Source organism: Rhinatrema bivittatum, chromosome 14 (assembly GCF_901001135.1).
Source record: "Rhinatrema bivittatum chromosome 14, aRhiBiv1.1, whole genome shotgun sequence".
NCBI classification, from domain to species: Eukaryota; Metazoa; Chordata; class Amphibia; order Gymnophiona; family Rhinatrematidae; genus Rhinatrema; species Rhinatrema bivittatum.
In genome coordinates, this window is record NC_042628.1 from 36,565,540 (window position 1) to 36,587,699 (window position 22,160).

General features: G+C 46.6%; 1 protein-coding gene across 1 annotated transcript; it reads left to right on the forward strand.

Moving 5' to 3' along the window:
• The first annotated feature begins 1,788 nt into the window (after positions 1 to 1,788).
• IGFALS (insulin like growth factor binding protein acid labile subunit) lies at positions 1,789 to 21,020 on the forward strand. The gene is made up of 2 exons (XM_029577361.1): positions 1,789 to 2,100; positions 18,493 to 21,020. Exons 1-2 carry the CDS (start codon positions 2,085 to 2,087, stop codon positions 20,313 to 20,315), a joined length of 1,839 nt encoding a protein of 612 aa, XP_029433221.1. The 5' UTR covers positions 1,789 to 2,084; the 3' UTR covers positions 20,316 to 21,020.
• Positions 21,021 to 22,160: the final 1,140 nt, after the last annotated feature.

Below are 22,160 nucleotides of genomic sequence, written 5' to 3' on the forward strand. Positions count from 1 at the left end.
ATGCTAGCAACTTGTTTGTTTTGTCTTTGTTTTGTGTCTTCTTATTTATTTATTTTATTATGTTATGTACAGCTCTTGTAAACTGTTTCAGGGAGTCTTCCAAGACCAGGGAGACGGTATACACGTAGGGACCTTAATTTTTCCCTTTAAACCCATTTAACCTGTACATTCCCGGATTCTTCCAAAGATGAAAATTTTATGTATCTTTTACAAATGTGGAGGCAGTGTTTCCAGACCTCCCTGAAGCCAGTGTAGACAGAACGGCCTGCAGTATTCATCCCTCCCTCCTCTCCCTCCCCCAAGCAGTGAAAATATGCCTCAGACCTCCCTCCCAATGGCAGCCACGCTCCCCTACAGGAGCCAGAGGAGCCTTGAGGCCTCAGTTTTGCTGACCTCGTCTCCATGCACCAAGAGGGGCCTTGCAGGCTCAGATCTGCTGACTTCATCTCTGTTTTCCTGGGAAACCGCTGCGTAGGTGAAAGTTTTCCCGAAGCCTGGAGATGAGGTCACGCAGAACTGAGATTGCAAGGCTCCTCTTGGCTCCTCTAGGAGAGCATGGCTGCCATCAGGAGAAGGGTTGGGCCGCTGGTTTAGCTCTGGGAAAGGGCTGGAACCAAAGCATGGGCCAGAGCATGGCTTCACGTCAGTCACCCGCCCAAGCACGGAGGAGCAGTGGCTCCCAACCGAAAGAAGGATTCCCTGCTTCCCTGGAGCAGCACAGCACGGGAACAGGAGCCTGCTGCCGAAAATGGAGGGAGGAGGACCCTAAAGTCACCACAGCCAGTAGTGATGAATAATGTTTGGGGGAAGGGAGATTTTTTAGGAGGGTCAAGAAAGGGGGCAGAGATTCTTGAGGGGAAGTGGAAGGAGATTTTTGGAAAGAAGAGAGACAATGCTGGCGAGAGGGGTAAAGGGATCAGGATCACCTGAGAGGAGGTTAGATAGGCAGGTTGACAGGGAATGGGACAATGGGAGGTTTAGGTTCACCAAAATAAACCCCAATAATCTCCTGGAAAAAATGCTGAAAAATGTTTTTCCACTGATTTTCTCCTGTGTTTGTTCTTGTTATAATAAACCCTGATATTTTCCTGAGAAAAATACAAACCGAAAATGAAGATCCCTAATTATATATGGTACATTACATTTTTAATAAATAAACCTAATAAGCTTACTTTTCTTCATTCAAAAAGTAGAATAAAAAATGTTCTTAATAAAAAAAAGATCCCGATTCGAAAAATCTCACCACATTTCTTGACAATAATGTAAGATAATCTTTAATAGCTCTGCCTCATTACTCTGTTCAAAGTCTGAGGTCATACAAGAACCTCGGCCTCAGCCTTCAGTGAATCGATTGCTAATCTCCCCCTAGATGTGCGCATGTTCAATACGGTGCTAGAACCCAGCAGGGTTCAGACCTCAGAATTTGAGCCTCTTAAATGTTGTGCTGCAGATTACCCCACCCGCCTTTATTAGGAAATGCTCATTAGGTCACTGTAGTACTTTAGCATACAGTGGAATGATTGGTGGGAAAAGTTGTCACAGGGGAGACAATCTGAAGGTCACTCATAAAGGTTCTATGGTGCCCGTTCGGCCTCCTGCTGTGCTCTGACTGTGTTCGAGACCTAACAGCTGGAAGGACTCTCTCCGGGGACTTTTACACGTTTTACAAATGATTTACTGTTTACTTGGATAGAAGCTTTGGAACTTGATTATATCAATGTGTACTTATGCAGCCTGAACTCTTTTTTTTTTTTCCTGGATTTTTTTTTTTTTTTATTAGTTATTGTTTTGGGAATTGTCTCCTCTGCAATCAGTTTGTACTAATCCAAAAATAAACAGTCTACAAAAATTAACCCCAGAGCGACCCCTCTGTGACAGCCTGGTGCCACTGTCCTTTCCAATCATAAATGCTATAAATGACTGCCTGCTGCCATCCCCCGTCAGAAGAGGAATGGCTAAACTGATCCGATCCGTCTCTCCCAGTTCCTGCCTACCTCGTGTCCTGCTGGACTGATCTGGCTGTCATCACTGTGTGTCAGTCAGGGAAAACTCGGAGCTGGGCCGGCCCTGAGCTGCCGCACACAATGAATCCAAGCAAAGGTAAGAGAGGGGGAAACACCGGCAACAGGTAGTCCGGAAGGGTGAATAAGAGAAATCAAAAAGGATGTAGCCATTTTGGTCCCAGGAAAGACTGGGTTGGTTGGAGACTGGGCCACTTGGACCCAACCTCAACAGACCGCATGAAAATTACTAGACACCAAGAGCTTTTGTGGTCACTTGTAAGATTTTAGTTGAATGAATTCAGTGGCAATAGAAATGCTGCAATAATAAGAGAGCAAACAATAACCCAAAGCATATTTCCAGCTTTTTATCCTCCCCAATTATTAATTTTGAAGAGTAGCTTTTTCCTTCCTTCAGCACACCATAGGTTCTGCCAGTAAGAGGCTCATCAGTCAGAATTTGTGGGTTTCATAGCTACTGATGAATGCACTCTTAATATTCCCATAATTTTCCTCCTTCTCCTTTGAGCTTCCAGCTCAATTAGAACTGGCTTCTCTTGGGCTACGGTGCCATGAGCCTTTACCCTTATTTTCTCTCTGCCCACCTAGTCCAGTCATTATAATGACAATTCTTGGCCAAGGACCACAGGCCACAGCTCCCTCAAGAACCTGATATATGTCCACCCTATGTCTGGCCAGTAGGTGTCACCACAGAGCAATGGCCGAGACTCCTTCCCCTGAAGGCAATGCAAATGCTGCCTCCGCAACATCCCCAATCCCTCTTGGCCTGAGAATGGAAGACCTGAAGCGGAAATCAAGCCCAGGTCTACTCAGCACCACCACTGGACCACCAGAGCAGCCCAACAGTCCTGTGATTTTGAATGTATTCATTCTGCAGGCAAAATAAAGTTTTACATCACCTGTGGTGCATTCTCATATTTGCTAATGTTCTGAAGTGCATTTAGAAAGCTGATCCCAGCCTGTACCACTTCCAACTGCTTAAGGGGGCCTATGTACTAAATCTGCAGTATATTTAGCATACATAGCACGTGTTAAATATAGCACTAGTCCCTAAGGTCCTATTGGGCGAAGGGGGAGATCCAGTCTGATTTGTTTTACTGTGCATTACCATATATGCAAAATATTAAAATACTATGACAATAACTTAATTAGTCATGACCATGCTAGTAATAAAGACTTCACGTGCATTTTTAGCATGTAGTTAATGCTTAATATGTTGGTTGCACTTTCACTTTGAACCACACAGAGGGATTGGGGAATGCAGATCTGCCACTGGACGGGGTGTTTGTCTTAAGCTGGAAATCTTGACTTGAGAGGAGACTGTCCATGGCGAGGGGGGGCATTGATTCACTGGGGTTCTGTTTTCGGGAGATCAGTCGTGGAAAGACGGAGTGACTCAGGGATATCCCTGTCTTGGGGGAGAGGTTATTTTCTCCCCGTTAGTTACCCTTTTGGGCTGGTTAATGGTGGAATTTCCTAATGATAATGCAGAAACTGCATGTGCTCAAAGGGCAAGTGTTCACTTTAGTGCATTTCTTCGAACACATGCATACTGTATATATGATTAGCTTAGTACATCAGGCACAAAAGGCCCAATGTACCACACGTGACAAAAAAAAGCCTGTGTATTTATTTATTTAAATATTTCTCTTCCTATAACACTGCAGAGCTAAGCAGAGTATAAAAACACAAACAATCCAGCATATTAAAACAGACAAAAATTAACAATGATAAAAAAACCCCACAAACACTAACAAAATAAAACATTTTAAAAAATAATCCAGACAAATAAAAGGGAAGCAGACACCTATATTAGATATTGATTTTGCCAATACCTGCAGGAAAACTAGAAAAAAGCGTTGATGTTTATGTTTATCACAGATAACTTTAGTTTTATCTTGCAAAGAAAACCTGCAGGAAAAGAAGAAGCACATCAGATAGTTTAGATTTAGTTTAGCTTATTAAATGTGATATATCGCCTTTCAAAACTATTTGGTGCCAAAGCCAGGAATCCTCCCGAGTTTTTACAATTAATGGATCCTTTCTTAAGTAGGCACTTTATTCACCTCTGCAGCCTGCATCTCTAGCTGCAAGCGGACACGGTTCTTTTGGATACTGATTCAGATTAGAAATGCACCGATCAAGTGGCAGCAAGCCCGACTCTTCGTAGATGAGGACTTTATGATTTGATTTTCACTATGAAGATATCAGAAGTAAATTAATTAGTATGAGTGAACCTTGGCCTGCAACAAACGAAAATCTCAAAAGCAGACTTATAAAACATCAAGAGCGTCTGCTGCCTGAGGCAAGGGATGAGATGGCACCTCCCACACACACCCTGTCATATAGTCATACACCCCCACCCCCCACCACCCTCTCATACACACACACACTCAGCTCACCCACACCTTCCCTTACCCACCCACTCTCTCATATACATACACATACGTACACCCCCACACACTCACCCTCTCATGCATCCACACACTCATAGACACCCTCTCATACAGAGACCCATCCACACCCACCCTCCTTTTCATATATATACAAACCCACTCATATACACACTTGCCCCCACACCCCCTCTCATACAGACACCCCAACCCTCCCTCTCATACACACACACAATACACACCCCCACACTCTCATGCATACACACACACCCTCTCATACACACACACACACATACACACCCCCACACTCTCATATGCATACACATATGTACACCCCCACACACATACACACTCACCCTCTCATGCATCCACACACTCATACACACCCTCTCATACAGAGACCCATCCATACCCACCCTCCCTTTCATATATATACAAACCCACTCATGCACACACTTGCCCCCACACACCCTCTCATACAGACACCCCAACCCTCCCTCTCATACACACCCTCACACTCTCATATGCATACATACACACCCTCTCATACACACTCACAAGCTGCATTCCCGCCCCCCCAAGCTAGCTACACACACACACACAAATTGTGCCCTTTCTTATTCTTCAGCCACTGCCGGCTTGGGATCCATTGGCGGCCCATGGCCTCTTTTTTTTATTTCTTCGCTGCCTCCAGCCTGCGCTGCAGCCTCCTTTTTCTTTCTTTGGCTGCTGCCGGCTCGGGCTCTTTTTTTCTTATTTTTGGCCACCACCGATGACCTGCTGCTTCTTTTTCCTTTCTCTGCCACCACCAGCCTGGGCTCTGGCGGCTGCGGCACGCAGCCTCTTTCTTCCTTGTTGGCCACAGCTGGCTCCAGCAGCAGCCTTTCTTTTTTTTCTTTTTTTTTCCTTGGCTGCCTTTGCCCGCGCTCTTCTTTTAATTTCTTGGCCGCCAGCGACCTGAGTACCGGAGGTGGCCTGCTGCCTCCGATCTGGGATCCAGTAGTGGGCTGCAGTCTCCTTTCCCTTTCTTTGCCCGCCACCAGCCTGGGCTCCCGAGGCGGCGCCCACGGTCCCTCTTCTTTTCTGGCTGCCGGAGGCCCGCGGGCTCTCTTCTCTTTGTCTCCACGCTGCCAGCACCGCAGGCCTTCCTGCCTGCAGAGTTGTTTGCCTGAATGAAGGGTGAGGCGACTGTGGCCAGGAAGGTTTCAGGGGGGCAAGTTTGCCGCCACAAAACTCCTGCCGCCTGAAGTGGCCGCCTCACCCTGCCTCGTTATAGAACTGCCCCTGATCAAGAGTGACTCCGGCAGCGAGTAGTCAGCCATGTATTTGAGGAAAGAGAGCACAAGAATTAGTCAAAGATGTGCGTGAGCTTTCCAGACTGCACAGATCCTTTTTTTTAGATATGGCCAACCTCAGTTTTGCCTAGTACATACATCCATCGATCAGGGCCTGCTCAGGATCCGGTCTTCTGCAGGACCCTGTGCTACAGAAAACAAGTTTGGAAAGGTGCACGCCATTGTGGGCAGGCATAGATGTTCCACATGTGTGCCTTGTGAGAGCAGGACAGCAGGGATGGATGCCGTCTCTCCTTAGTGCATTCTTTTCCACAAAGTATGCCTACGAAACCAGAGCATTATCCATGTAGTTACAAAGTTGTGGAGACCTTCTTGGGCGGCTGAAGTTTCTGACTGCCCTAAGAGACAGTCCTGCTGCTACTCCCCATGGCTTCTGTAGCCACACGGTCCTGCTGTTCTTTAATAATGCTTCTTTTTAATAATAATATTTAGCATTTTTTATAGCACTACTAAGCATACACTGCACAATGCTAAGACGTATTCAGATACAGTAAGTTCTGCCCCCAAAGAGCTTAGAAGGTGAGTGAGTACCTTCAGATGGATATATATTAATTCTACCACCTCCATGAGATTGTAAATTACAAGTAACTTGTGTGCGAGCTTTTTCATGTGCAGGTCCCACTGTGTGGAACAAGCTTCCAGCTGAACTGCATGGAGGAAAGGATTTTAAAGTTTTTAGAAAGAAAGTCAAAGTATTGGGGTTTTTTTTATTAATTAAAGAGGTTTTTAATAATGGGATAGATGTATTAACCCCCCCAATATCAGCTAATTCTGTCTTTTATTGATGAATTGTGTTAAATTTGATGCTGTATTTTTAATTTATGGATGTTTATGCTGTACTCTGTCATGAACTTTGTTTTTGGAAGTAGCAGAATATAAGAATGAATAAAGAAATAAATACCTGAAGCAATGTGAGATAAAGTGATTTGCCCAAGGTGACAAAGAGGGTCAGGGGTGGGGGAAGTGGGATTTGAATCCCCTGGTTTCCCGTTCTCAGCCCATTGCTCTACCACTAGGCCACTCATTCTCCCCCTTTGTTAAATTCCTTTGTATTAACTAATATACCATAACACCAAGCTAACAAACTCAAGGTAAAGATAGCAAGGTGGTGAAGAGTCAAGGTCTAAATGACTAAGCAAAGCTACGCCATATAAGGTTATCCTAAATCAAAGTAAGAATGCTGCTTCCTTAAGTCCACAAATGGCACAGGGGATTTAGAAGAAAAAAAGAGTCACTAAAAGAAAGCTAAAGTGAAAAAAGAAACAAGGATGGGCCAGGCTGAAGAGAGCGGCATAAACAGCAGCAGCCAACAGAGGCAAGCACAAGAGGCATGCACACAAGCATGATTATACAGTGCATGAACTGGTGTTGTAAACCAGAGGGTCAGATCGAGCCTTTGGGGTCTTATTCCTGAGAAAAAAAATGCACTTAAGAGTACAGGGTCAGAAAAAATGTAAAGATTTCACTCAAACACTACCCACTATTTGCAAGGATCTGGAGCTGAAGAAACTTAGCATGGTGCTGGCCATGGAATAGAAGAGCCCGTTCTTACTGAATAGCTTTCGTAGCCTGTTCCTGTCTAGCATGGGGTAATTTTCCTAAGGTAAAGGTATTGGTTTGGGAGGTAATAGGGTAGAGGTGAGGGATAGGGAACCTGGGCCAACCTTCTGTCCATCCCATTGCCATCTCACCACCTTCCCAAGTAGCAACAATGGTACACGCCTGTCTCAATCCCCCCTCGCTCCCCAGCAGTCTCCTTTTTCTCAGTACCCCATTCTATCCCTAGCAGTCAGTCTCTCTCAGTCCCCTTCCTATCATCCCCAGCCACGGCAGTTTCTCTCTTTCTTAACTCCTCTTCTTCCCAGCAGTCTCTCTCTGTCTCTCAATCCCCCATCATCCCCAGCATAGCTCTCTTGTTCCCAGCAGACTCTCTCTTATTGTGTCTCTAGGCACTTTAAAAACATGCAGCAGTTCTCCTCCTCCAAGGCTCAGACTGATGAAGAAGACAGACAACTCCTCTCTATGGTCTGCATATACTGTGTCCTCTTTGATGCGAGCTGCCTTCTTCTTCCCTTCAGTGCAGTCCACATGTGGCTCATGGGTTACTGATGCTGCCTCCTCTCTGGCCCAGCCAGGTTGCTGATACTGTCTTTCTCTCCAGCCTGCATGGGCTACTGACACTGACAAAAATGTCTAGTTTGATGACTTAGCGCAAAATCACCACTGCTAAGTTCTGGGTATTAAAATAAAAGAGACCAATAACGCTGCCTTCCCTAGACAAATCCGTTCACTAATTTCTATATTGTATGTAGAAATAAAGATCAATAAACAACCTTGTTATTATACTAATTTAATACATTTAGTATAACAAAAAAGTACGCCCTCATATATTTGTGTTCACTGACCTTTATTTCCTTTCATTGAAGTGGACTAAAATGGCAACCACAGCTCTAAATTTTATGACATATTTTATTTGTTAGAAACACTGCAGCAACGGACAAATAAGATTGGAGTAATAGCAAAGTAAAAAAAAAAAAAAGGAAGCAGAGAGGGACTCAGACAGAAGCCTCCACCTCTCCTCCAATTTACAAAATAACAAATCTCATACCACCTTATCAAAAAAAGTCTAAAACCTGTAAAAATAATTACAGCAATTGAGTCCTAACTGTACAAGATGAACAAACGAATGACTCATTCGATCTAACCTTTTATACTTTTGCAGCCAATAACATAAAGACATAGAGCAAACATCATTATATGAACCAACCTGTTATGATCCCGGTCACTAGACTAGTGACCGGGAGCTTACCTCTCTCACCCGCGCTGCGAACCGCCGGGTTCGGGGCCCTCCACGCGGCTTGGCAGCGGCGTCTCCACGAGGGAGACGTCGCCGGAGACTCCTCCCCTCGGCGAGGGAACGCGCGCGCGCGAAGGGCAGCATTTTGTGCTGTCAGCACCCGGATGTGCTGACACGCCCCCCGTGACGTCAGACGCCGACTGGGGGATTTAAACCGGGCTCTTTCCTCACCAAAGTGCCTTGCAACGAGGTTCCTTCTTTGAAGAGCTAGTTGCCGTCGTTCCTGTTCCCCGCTGATTGCCTGCCTGCCTGCCTGCTTGATTCCTGCCTGGTTCCTGGATTCCTGCTTATCTTCAGCCTGCCTTGATTCCGGTTTGTAACTCCGATTCCTGCTTGTCTTCAGCCTGCCTTGACTCCGGTCCGTGACTCCGATTCCTGCTTGTCTTCAGCCTGCCTTGACTCCGGTCCGTGACTCCGATTCCTGCTTGTCTTCAGCCTGCCTTGACTCCGGTCCGTGACTCCGATTCCTGCTTGTCTTCAGCCTGCCTTGACCCCGGTCCGTGACTCCGATTCCTGCTTGTCTTCAGCCTGCCTTGACCCCGGTCCGTGACTCCGATTCCTGCTTGTCTTCAGCCTGCCTAGACTCCGGTTCGTATTCCACTCCTGGGCTTCTCCGTCCTCGCCTAAGTCCCAGCGGTCCGGGACCCTACAGGCTCCTCCCGGGGGGACCTCGGGCTTCCAGGGCGAAGACTCCTAAGTCCTAGCGACCCGGGCTCCCACAGCTCCTCTGGAGGAGTCACGGGTTTCCAGGTGAAGCTCCATCTGCCCAGTGGGAGTTCTGCCTCCCGACTGCCCCCTCGGGTCAGTCGGCCTAAGGATCCACTTCCGGATTTCGTCCTTCGTAACAGTTTGCAAGGCCATGGATCCGGCGGATCTCGCTGGTCTCCAGGCCATTCCGGGCCTGGCTCAGCGCCTGGTACAACAACAACAGGTTCTGGATTCCCTGGTAGCCACGGTGGAGCGAATGGCTACCCGTATGGACGCAGAACCTCCGGCACCAGTTCCTGTGGTCGCACCTGCGCCGGTAGTTACGCTCCAGACGCCTACACAGCTGCCTGCTCCTTCACGCTACGCTGGAGACGCCAAGGGGTGTCGCGGGTTTTTGAATCAGTGTTTCGTGCGATTTGCCTTGCTTCCGAATCAGTTCCCTACGGATTCTGTCAAGGTCGCTTATATTTTTTCCCTACTGGATGGGAAGGCCCTGCACTGGGCTTCACCGATGTGGGAGAAAAGTGATCCTACTCTCACCAATTTGGATCTCTTTGTGGCTGGGTTTCGTGCAGCCTTCGACGAGCCTGCCCGTCAGACCTCTGCCACATCGGAATTATTACAACTCCGGCAAGGGGGCCGTACTCTGGCCGAGTATGCCTTGGAATTCCGCACCCTCGCCCTTGAGGTGGGTTGGCGTGACGATGCTCTTCGGGGAATTTTCCTTGAAGGATTGGCTGGTCGGATCAAGGACGTACTAGCCGCCCGGGACCTTCCCGAAGGATTAGACTCACTCATAGAGCTAGCTGGACGTGTCGACCTACGTTTGCAACAGAGAGCTCGGGAAGTACGCCCTCCGAGACGCCTGTCCCCGCTAGCTCCGGCATTCTCAAGACCGCTCACTCCGATGCCCAGGTCGTCGGTCGCCTCGGCCGAGGCTTCTGCTGAAGAACCTATGCAGTTAGGACGCACTTCCCTAACTGAAGAAGAGAAACGCCGCCGGCGGACACTGGGGTTGTGTCTTTACTGCGGTGGTAAGGGGCATTTCCTTTCCCAGTGTAAGGAACGGCCGGGAAACGCCCACGCCTAGGAAGGAAGGAGGAGTACCTCCTGGGCTGTTTCAACGCTGCTCCTCAATGTACCATGCCTGTAACTCTGAGGTTCTCAGAGGACACTTTTTCTACTCAGGCCTTGATTGACTCCGGGGCTGGGGGTAACTTTATCACTCGAGAGCTGGTACAAAAGCTTCACTTGGACACAGTTCCCCGTGACCCACCTCTCTGCATTACCTCTATTCAAGGAACACCTTTACCGAGCAGTATCTCTCTTGTCACCACTCCGATCTTCCTTCGCACTGGTCTGTTACATGAAGAAGAGATCTCCTTCCTGGTATTGGAGAAGTCTGTATATCCCATAGTTTTGGGTCTGCCCTGGTTACAACTTCACTCACCCGTGATTCGCTGGGATGACCTGCAGATCGCACAGTGGAGTTCTCATTGCCTACAGCATTGCATCAAGGCCACGGTGGTTCCGCCTATCCCCTTGGCTCATGCTGGGTTGAAACTTCCTGACCAGTACAACGACTTCTCTGACGTGTTTTCCAAGGACAAGGCGGAATTATTACCTCACCATCGTCCTTTCGACTGCTCTATTGAGCTGCTCCCTGATACGACTCCGCCACGAGGTAGGGTGTACCCCCTCTCTCTGCCCGAAACAAGAGCTATGTCCGATTATATTAAGGAGAATCTCGCCAAAGGATTCATCCGTGCATCCAAATCACCTGCCGGGGCCGGATTCTTCTTTGTCGCTAAAAAGGACGGTTCCTTACGCCCTTGCATTGATTACCGGGGCTTAAATGCTATCACCAAGAAGGACCGGTATCCGTTGCCACTGATTCCCGAGCTACTGGACAAGCTTCAGGGGGCTCGGGTGTTTACTAAGCTGGACTTAAGGGGGGCCTATAACCTGGTGCGCATCCGTCCCGGCGACGAGTGGAAAACCGCTTTCAATACCCGGGACGGACACTACGAGTATCTGGTTATGCCCTTTGGTCTATGCAATGCGCCAGCAATATTCCAGCACCTCATGAATGAGGTACTCAGGGAGTTGCTCAACTCCTGCGTTATTGTATACTTGGATGACGTTCTTATCTTTTCACGAGATTTGGATACTCATCGTCGTCAAGTCCGACAAGTACTCCAAATCCTCCGAGAGCATCAGCTCTACGCCAAATTGGAGAAATGTATATTTGAGCGGGACTCGTTGCCCTTTCTTGGGTATATTGTATCCGCCACCGGATTCAGCATGGACCCCGAAAAAGTCTCCGCCATCAAGAAGTGGCCTCAACCTGTGGGCCTAAAGGCATTACAATGTTTTTTAGGTTTTGCAAACTTTTACAGGCACTTCATACCCGGATATTCACGATTAGTGGCACCTCTGACCGCTCTGACTAAAAAAGGAGCAGACACACAACACTGGACTCCGGGGGCTTGCAAAGCTTTCCAAGATTTGAAAGATGCGTTTCTGCAAGAGACTTGCCTCCGCCATCCGGACCCGTTACGCCCTTTCGTAGTGGAGGTAGATGCTTCCAGTGTGGCGGTAGGAGCAGTTTTGTCTCAGCATTCTGCATCTGGTCAATTGCTACCTTGCTCCTTTTTCTCTAAGAAGTTTACACCGGCCGAGAACAACTACGGGATCGGCGATAAGGAGCTCCTGGCCATTAAGCTGGCTTTCGAAGAATGGAGGCAATGGCTGGAGGGAGCCCAACATCAGGTCACGGTGTATACCGATCATAAGAATTTGGAATTCTTATCACAAGCCCAACGCCTTAACCCAAGGCAGGCTCGTTGGTCTCTATTTTTCAGCCGATTTGATTTCATCCTTAAGTACCGTCCGGCTACTAAGAACGTTCGTGCTGATGCATTGTCTCGAAACTCCATCTTTGAGGAGGAAGATGATCCTCCACAGTATATCATCGATCCAGCTAAAGTTTCCCTTGCAGGCACCGGTATTTCCTCAACCGACAAAGTAATTGTTCCTCGCCGAGATAGGAGGAGGGTGCTGGAATGGGCCCACGACTCCCTTTCGGGAGGTCATGCCGGTCAAGGGAGAACTTTGACACTTTTGAATCGGTACTACTGGTGGCCCCGAGTACGACAGGACGTACACGAATATGTGGCTTCGTGCCCCGTTTGTGCCAGACAAAAGCCGCTGGTTGGACGTCCTTGGGGTCTGCTGCAGCCTCTGCCTATTCCTGCCGAACCCTGGACCCACATCGCCACAGATTTCGTGGTGGACCTGCCTCCGTCGGAGGGACATACGGTAATCTGGGTCACGGTGGACCGGTTCTCCAAGATGGTCCATCTGGTACCGCTGCCCAAACTTCCATCGGCCCCGGAGTTGGCACGTCTCTTTATTCTGCACATCTTCCGAGCACATGGTCTTCCGCAGAGTATCGTGTCAGATCGTGGTTCACAGTTCACGGCGCGCTATTGGCGTGCTATCTGCAAGAAGTTTGGAGTGCAGCTAAATCTATCTACCGCTTTCCACCCCCAAAGTAATGGGCAAACGGAGCATATGAACCGGTCACTCAAATTGTTTCTTCGCAGCTTCATCACCGAAAAGAGGGATAATTGGGTCTCTCTATTGCCTTGGGCTGAATTTGCGTACAACAATCACCAACACTCCGTTACGGGTCATACTCCGTTCCAAGTCGTCTTTGGAAGACATCTTCAGCCCCCAATACCGCTTCCCTTGGAGGTTCCCTCACCAGCGGTTCAGTCTATAGCTTCCCAGCTCCATCGACTCTGGAAGGTCCTTCAGCAGCGACAATCGATGGCAGCTCAGAGAACTCGTACAGTGGCAGATCGTCATCGGCGTTCTGCGCCAGAATTGGTCCCTGGTACTAAGGTTTGGCTGAGCACCAAGAACCTGCGCTTCCCAGGCCACAGTCACAAGTTAAAACCCAGGTTCTGTGGTCCTTTCTCCGTGGCAGAACGAATTGGCATGGTATCCTACAGGTTACGCCTCCCGTCACGTCTGAGAGTTCACAATGTGTTTCATGTCTCCCTCCTGAAACCAGTAGTATACTCACATTTTCATCGGCCTACTCCAGATGATGTTTCTGCTTCCTCTCCTGGGGAACCTGTGTACCAAGTTCATGAAGTTCGGGATGTGCGCTTCGCTAACCGTCGATGGGAGTATCTACTGTCCTGGGAGGGTTGCGGTCCAGAGGAGGACTCCTGGGAACCTGCCCGTAATATTTTGGATAAGTCATTGTTGACACAGTTTCATTTGGACAATCCCGGGAAGGCCGGTCCTCTTCGGAGGGGGCGTAAGAGGGGGGGTACTGTTATGATCCCGGTCACTAGACTAGTGACCGGGAGCTTACCTCTCTCACCCGCGCTGCGAACCGCCGGGTTCGGGGCCCTCCACGCGGCTTGGCAGCGGCGTCTCCACGAGGGAGACGTCGCCGGAGACTCCTCCCCTCGGCGAGGGAACGCGCGCGCGCGAAGGGCAGCGTTTTGTGCTGTCAGCACCCGGATGTGCTGACACGCCCCCCGTGACGTCAGACGCCGACCAGGGGATTTAAACCGGGCTCTTTCCTCACCAAAGTGCCTTGCAACGAGGTTCCTTCTTTGAAGAGCTAGTTGCCGTCGTTCCTGTTCCCCGCTGATTGCCTGCCTGCCTGCCTGCTTGATTCCTGCCTGGTTCCTGGATTCCTGCTTATCTTCAGCCCGCCTTGATTCCGGTTTGTAACTCCAATTCCTGCTTGTCTTCAGCCTGCCTTGACTCCGGTCCGTGACTCCGATTCCTGCTTGTCTTCAGCCTGCCTTGACTCCGGTCCGTGACTCCGATTCCTGCTTGTCTTCAGCCTGCCTTGACTCCGGTCCGTGACTCCGATTCCTGCTTGTCTTCAGCCTGCCTTGACCCCGGTCCGTGACTCCGATTCCTGCTTGTCTTCAGCCTGCCTTGACCCCGGTCCGTGACTCCGATTCCTGCTTGTCTTCAGCCTGCCTAGACTCCGGTTCGTATTCCACTCCTGGGCTTCTCCGTCCTCGCCTAAGTCCCAGCGGTCCGGGTCCCTACGGGCTCCTCCCGGGGGGACCTCGGGCTTCCAGGGCGAAGACTCCTAAGTCCTAGCGACCCGGGCTCCCACAGCTCCTCTGGAGGAGTCACGGGTTTCCAGGTGAAGCTCCATCTGCCCAGTGGGAGTTCTGCCTCCCGACTGCCCCCTCGGGTCAGTCGGCCTAAGGATCCACTTCCGGATTTCGTCCTTCGTAACACAACCTAACAAACTGAAGAATGCAGCACATACTTGATCTATTTTTGTTTGTTTTTTTTTAATATTCATAGAAAAAACGAAGACAAGACTATGGTATCCAACCAAAATCACATATTTAGCTTTCCCTGCCAGCGTGATTCTTCAAACCCTTGGCATTCAAACCCTTCAAACATTCTGTTGCTCCTGAGATAAATGATTTCCAAGTTTTAAAACATAAGACACCCTGCACTTATGCAGAGAACCTCTCCAAACACATATTATCACGCATTTCATAAGCCAGGCTTTGAAATCCTGAGACGTATCCAACCGCCACTATTCACAATTACCCAGGAGAATACAAGTTTTCTTATTTGAAACTTAGATAATTTTTTATCCATTTTGTTCCACCCAAATAATGTCTGTTCTGGACTCAGATCAATAGCTGGGATCCAAGTGCAAACCAATACATTCTTCATTCCTTCCCAGGAGTGTAAGAGATTTTTGGACAGAAGTAAAAACAGTGCATAAAATTAGCGTTCTTATCTACGCTACACTTTGCACTCACTGCTTGTAATGTTTAATGCTTTTCCCATGAAAAATCGTTTGTATTTGCTTTGTCTGTCTGTGTACACATAATCTTCTGCGCCATTCAACTTCCAGCAGCCAAGGTTTCAGGCCAGGTATGTCTGTATGAAAGCTAGAAAATGAAATAATGCTGATCCAGAAACCTTATGGATCTAGCCCAAACGTTTTCCCATTTAACTTATGGATCTTGTGCAAAATTGACAAAATAATGAAAAAAAAAAATTAAGTTGAGAATAAAGCGCTCAGACGAATTTCTCCGCAATCCTTTTCCATACTTATCTTTGGCTCTCTCAGGAGGGATGTACCTTTTATGAAAACATTTAAATTGAATTTCTATTAGAATAACCAATATGGATTCCATACATTGCATCTCTAAAGCCTTCTTGAAAACGTCTGGCTGTTCCACCTTATTCAAAGCTCTGCAATGCAAGATTTTCTCTCTCTGCTCTTCTGCCTTCTGTTCAAGAAGGAATTCATAAATCTTCGAAAGAGAGTGGTCCAATGTTGCTATCATTTTAATAAATGTATCTAGCACACTGCAGCACAATTCTTTCAAATATTTAAATAGTGAATGTGGAATATAATGTCTAGCCTGTCAAAACAAAGCCTTGTTAGAGATATGAAAATAGATTTTAAAAGGCTCAAAAGAGAAAAATATTTTGGGGTTAACTTTATCCTTTACAGTTTCAACACCTTTTTGCCTCCAAATCTGAAAAGTAGTAATTAGAAGCCCAGGCTCAAAAGCAGGGTTACAAAGGATGAACAGGGTCATTTATCATTTCGCGCTAAGGACCTAATGTGTGTGGTAAATAGCGCAACACGCATTCCCGGGAAAAGGGGGGGGGGGGGGGGTAGGACAGAGGGAGAGAGAGAGAGAGAAACTTTACATATACTCTCTATACCACTGTAAAAGGGGGCACTTTTAACTCAGAGTGAGGGTTGGGGGGGGGGGGGGGAGGGGATAGGAGGTACGAACAGCAAAGTTTTAAACAAGGTAGGTAGAGAGTGCATCAAGCTAGGTAGAGAGTGCATTGTACACATCAACTCCTCTTTCACTTTTCAATTGAAATGACAGAGAATCTTCAGTGATGTCAACTCTGCTGTTCGTACCTCCTACTGTGTATCTAAACTCCGCCCCCCCCAAAAAAAAACCCCACTCTGAGTTAAAAGTTCCCCCTCTTACAGTGGTATAAATAGAGAGTATATGTAAAGACTCTCTCTCTTTCTCTCCCCCCACCCCCAGGAACGCACCCGTGGTGTATTAAAAGCACATGAAGGGAATTTTGGTATTATAAATTGAAATGTTTCCTAATATCCTATTAGGTACATTGCACAGGTGCAATTAAGATGTATCTAGTGTAGTGCTCTCTTCATAAGATGTTTCTAGTGCAAGGGTACAGCACCTCTTTTTTTTTTTTTTTTACCCAGAAGTTTCCTCTAGCTCCTATGAACCTTCAGTTTATTTGGACGCCTTCCAGCATGCCTTCATTCATAGCTACCTGGGGATTTTCCACCTATTTTATAACCCCCATCCCAGATTACCTAGTCTGGCCACTGCAGGGACAGTCCTTCAGCTAGAGGCCATGCACTAGGCCTCTTTTGGGAACTCTGCAACCATAAGCCCTGAAACCAGCCACTAGATGTACCCTTGAGTGATAAGCATGTCTCCCTTGACCAAAACTGATACAAGGCGGGTGGTACCTTATAGACTAACTAATTTATTGAGGCATGAGCTTTTAAGGACAGAGTCCACTTCATCAGATGTATGTGTCATTTTTTGCTACCCCAGACTAACACAGTTATCCCTCTGAATCCCTTGACTAAGCAGCTGTGAATGCTTCCTCTTGCAGTATCCCCAGCCCCATCCAACCTGGGGAACAGAAAACTTGACTTGGGGATCAAATTGGGGACCTTGCACATGGCAGTGTACAGTATTGCCACTGGGCCAGTTAACATTGCCCCTTTCTGAGTAGAGTACAAAGCCATTGTCAATACTAAAGCAGATTCAACAGCAAAGTTAGAAGTGCCAGATGGCCAGTCTAGAAAAAAAACACATCTGGGCAGCTAACAAGCTTATTGACCTGTAGTGCTTTAGGAAGCCACCTATTCCTTTCACTGGCCCAGCTCCTTCCAAACCCATGCTCGGCAGTTTAGATATGGGATGTAGCTCCTGCCCCATAGAGGGCTTACAGTCTAAGTTGGTGCCTGGGGGAATGGAGTGCAAAGTGACTTGCCCTAGGTCCCAAGATCACTGGGAGAATAATGGTTATTCTTCCTTTTGTGGCACTTGAGAGCGGATTACATTCAGGTATTATAGGTATTTCCCTATCCCCAGATGACGTACAATTTAAGTATGTGAGGCAGTGAAGGTAAAGTGATTTTTCCAAGATCACAAGAAGCAGCAGCAGCAGTATTTCAACCCTGGTTTCCATGGTTTGCAGCCTATTGGAAAACTCTAGCCTTCCTCCACTCTAGCTTCAAAATTGTCTTCCATAATACCTCCAAGGTAATATGCTCAGGTGATCCCAGAACGCTTGTAGATTTCTGCTTTAGGCCTTGATAGTACAGCTGTAGAATCTTACACAGGGGCCTGGACACCTCCAGCAGTCTAGCCCAATGTTTGTTAGTTGACATATCTACTCCCACCTTCAGGGCACTCACACTGGTCAGCACCAAGACCACTTGGAGGTCCATTGCTGAATCCAAAAAACTGAGTTTCCCCCATATCCCAAGGGGGAGACAAACTTTGTGGTAAGCAAGGCCTCTCCAACAAAAAAAGCCACCACTTCTGGCTCCAACACCAATTATGGAGCCCAGATTCCGCCTACCACAATAACAAAATAGTCCATCAGATTGATCAGTGGCAAACCTGGAATATCTACATTGGGGCAAGTTCAGATCTTGCCTTTCCTTTCCTCATGTAGCAGTAAGAAAAGGAGCCAAGAACAAAAAATACAAACTATGCAGGGCAACCTAAAGGACAAAAATTCAAAGTTGTGAGAGCAGCTCAGCAGTAAAGCAGCCAGACACTATACTGAATAAATACCCATAAAGTAGTACTACTCTTCTCAATGAAATTGGAACTATAAGCTCATAGATGCAACAGGGAAAAAGCAGGACTGACTCACCATGCTCCTTTTAACATGGAACTATCTGATCTCCTTACTGAATGTGATCAGTTTTCAGTCTTGTGTTTTTCAAACAGACCTGTTTCTCTAGGTTTGCCGCTCTATTCAGTCCCCTGTTTGACATAGCTACTAAATATACTACATAACTGGATAACTTCTTTTGTTTATTTCTCTTCCCATAGAATTTCCTTTCTTGGCACTGCTGGTCTCATCACTACTGTTCTGTGCCATAGCATCAGACTCCAAGACTCCAGAAAGTGAAACCACAGGCGATACCTCTGATTCAGAGCAAATGAAATGTCCCACCCCATGTGTGTGCAGTTATGACTACAGTGAAGAACTCAACATCTTATGTAGCTCTCGCAACCTCTCGCACATCCCAGATCATGTACCCAGCAATGCCAGATCTCTGTGGTTAGATGGCAACAATTTAGCTACTGTTCCATCTGCAATCTTTAAGAATCTTTCCAACCTGGATTTCCTCAACCTGCAAGGAAGCCATCTGGCAAGTATAGAGCAGCATGCATTCCATGGTTTGAGGGCTCTGGCTCACTTACATCTGGAGAGGAATATGTTGAAGTACCTTGCACCCAATACTTTTCTTCACACTCAGAACCTGGTCTCCCTAAGCCTCAACAATAACTACTTCAACAAAATTGTAGATGGTTTGTTTTCTGGCCTTTCAAACCTCTGGTATCTGAATCTTGGATGGAACTCTTTGGCTGTGCTACCTGAACTAGGATTCCATGACTTGCCAAATCTAAGGGAGCTAATTTTGGCTGGAAATAAGCTGACCTACCTTCAGCCACAACTGTTTCTTAGTGTCAGTGAACTGAAGGAGCTGGACGTAAGTGGAAATTCTCTCAAGGGTATCAAGGCAAACATTTTTATCAAACTGCAAAAACTCCAAAAGCTCTATCTAAACCATAACCAGATTACTACTATTGCTCCTAGGGCATTTGCGAGTATGAAATCCCTCCGGTGGCTTGACCTATCTCACAACCGTCTTGTGAACATTTATGAAGAAACATTTTCTGGCCTTCTGAGTCTCCGTGTTTTACGTTTATCGAATAATGTCTTGGCAGGTCTGAGGCCTAGGATTTTCAAGGATCTCCAGTTCCTGGAAGAGCTTCAACTTGGACACAACAAGATCAAAAGCCTGGTAGAAAGGATATTTGATGGACTGGGAGAGCTGGAAGTTCTTACTCTAAATAACAACCTTATCCAGGATATCAAGCCGGGGGCATTTCTTGGTCTCTCTAATGTGGCAGTGATGAACCTATCTGGTAATTGCCTCAAGAATCTGCCAGACTTTGCCTTTAAGGGTGTAACCAAACTCCACAGCCTTCATTTGGAAAATAGTTGCCTAGTAAGGCTCAGACCACACACCTTTTCCAACCTTTCAAGTCTCCGGCGGCTTTTTTTGCAACAGAACAGTATCTCAGTGATTGAGGAGCATAGTTTAAATGATTTACCGGAACTCGTGGAACTGGACCTCAGGTACAACAAGCTGGTTTCTCTCTCTGGCCAGCTTTTTATGGGCCTGAAGAACCTGGAATATCTTCTTCTTTCTTCCAATCAACTCTGGAACATCTCTACTGAGGCCTTCAATCCACTGGTGCGCCTATTCTGGCTTGACCTCTCAAACAATCATTTTGAAGCACTGACTGACAGCCTATTTCTGCCCGTGCCACTCTTGCGATATCTCAACATTAGGAATAATTCCCTGAAAGCTTTCTCAGTTCATTTTCTGACTCCCACGTCTCGACTGGAGCAGCTGTGGCTAGGGGATAATAAATGGCACTGTGACTGCTCCTTAAAGGAGCTGAGGGACTTCGCCTTGCAGAATGCCACAGTGGTCCCTCGCTTTGTACAGTCCATCATAGAAGGGGACGATTCCTTTACACCTGTGTATACGTTTAACAACATCACCTGCACAAATCCACCTGATGTGCTGGGCCTTGATTTGCGAGATTTGAGTAGTACCCACTTTTCTCAGTGTTAGCCATGTGATTCACAATTGTGCCCCATCTAATGTGGCATTTTTCTGCTTTCTTTAAAAGAAAAATATTTGCACAGGCTCTTCATAGAGAGTTTGAGCCACACTAGTCCCTGCTGGGGACCTTTGAAGAATATTAGCTCCCTCGCTCTATGTAATTCCTCTCTTGTGTTGACTAGCAGGGGACCTCTGACAATAAGACCATTGCCCACTGTGGTTGGTTGCCCATGGGAAATAGCTTCCCCATCAGAATATGAAAATGATGCCACTAGTTTGGTTTCTATCTTCCAGAATTATAAGTTCTACTTGTGGGAGTGCAGCCTTTGATTTTAATAGCTATGTCATAGTTGTTGCTGGCTTAGACAGAACCATGGCACATGCTCTTTGGACTTTGCAATTTATCTTATCGATCGATTGAATTTTGGACAGTATTCTCTTACCTAGAATTAAATTAAAAAGCTTGCTTGCTTAAAGGGAACACAAATGGGAGGACTATTGGGAGAATTATGCCAGACATTTAAGGTGGTTCTAAATGTCTTATTTTTGGTGGTGCTCTTGTTATGAAACAAAGTTCAGTTTTCATGCTTCGTTCTTGTTTTGAATCTTTGTTATTCGGTCCCCAGATTAACGGTTTATATTTCTTATGAGACCTTAATTTTTACTTCATATCCATCTAGTTGTTATCAGGAAAATATCATGCGTGGCTTCCTATTGGTTTTTTTAGTTTATTTTTTCTCCTACATGTATACTGAATACTGAAGTGGGTTATAGTGATCTGCAGTCACTTTCATTGCTTCTCTTTGACCAATTATCAGGTGTATAGTACTTTACTCCAAATTGCCCCGAGTGCTGGCAGTGCTAATTTGGTTAGCAGTTCCAACTTCGGTGGACCCAAGAAGCTAGCGCTTAAATTAGAAATCAAACCCACTCGGGAGCACAGTTTGGTAACCACAAGGTAAGTGGGTCAAACCCACTATTTTGACTTTTTTTTTTCCAGCTGATTCCTCAGGACAAAGTTCAGCCAAGAAGCAATCAAGCTGATGCTTTCAGGAGAATAAAATCTGCTGCTTGAAACTGGACTTGGAAGCAAAGGAACAAAGGATAGCATAGAGACAGAGGTTCCTTGAGTAAGCAAGAAACGATGAAAACAGCGAAGTAAGCACATCATGTGCCTCCTGTTCTGATAGAATAATTTACACACATTACAATGCTACTTATGGGCTTGATTTTCTAAAGCATTTACATGCTTAAAATTGGGGTTTACACATGTAAATGCACTTTATCCATGTAAGTAGGTTTTTGAAAATTGCTACATTATATGCCGTTGAATTGTCCATAGGATTTACTTACGGAAGTGCATTTACACGTGTAAATACCCCAGCGATAAAAAGATACTTTCCATCTGTGGAAATTAAAGAAGACTGAAAAAAAATGGACCTTCCCAATAATGGTGCAGTTTAGGGGTAGGCAACTCCGGTCGTAGAGTATCACAAACCGATCTAGTTTTCAGGATATCCACAATGAAGATGCATGAGGTATATTTGCAGGCACTGCCTTCATTGTAGGTATAACTGGCATTGCCATCTTCCTCTTTGGCTTTTACAAGTCCCATAGTTAATCCAATACCCTGGACCTCCAGAGGCCCATATTCAAAAGCATTTAGCCAGCTAACTCAGAAGTTAGTCAGCTAATTTAATATTTGGGCACTTATCCGAAAAATTATAGCTGGCTAATAAGATAACCGAATTTAGCCGGCTAAGTTAGAGGCATTCCAGGGGTGTAAATGGGAGGAGTTGAGGTAGCCAGTTAAGTTGGCTGGCTAATTTTGATATTCAGAGTTAGCCAGATGAC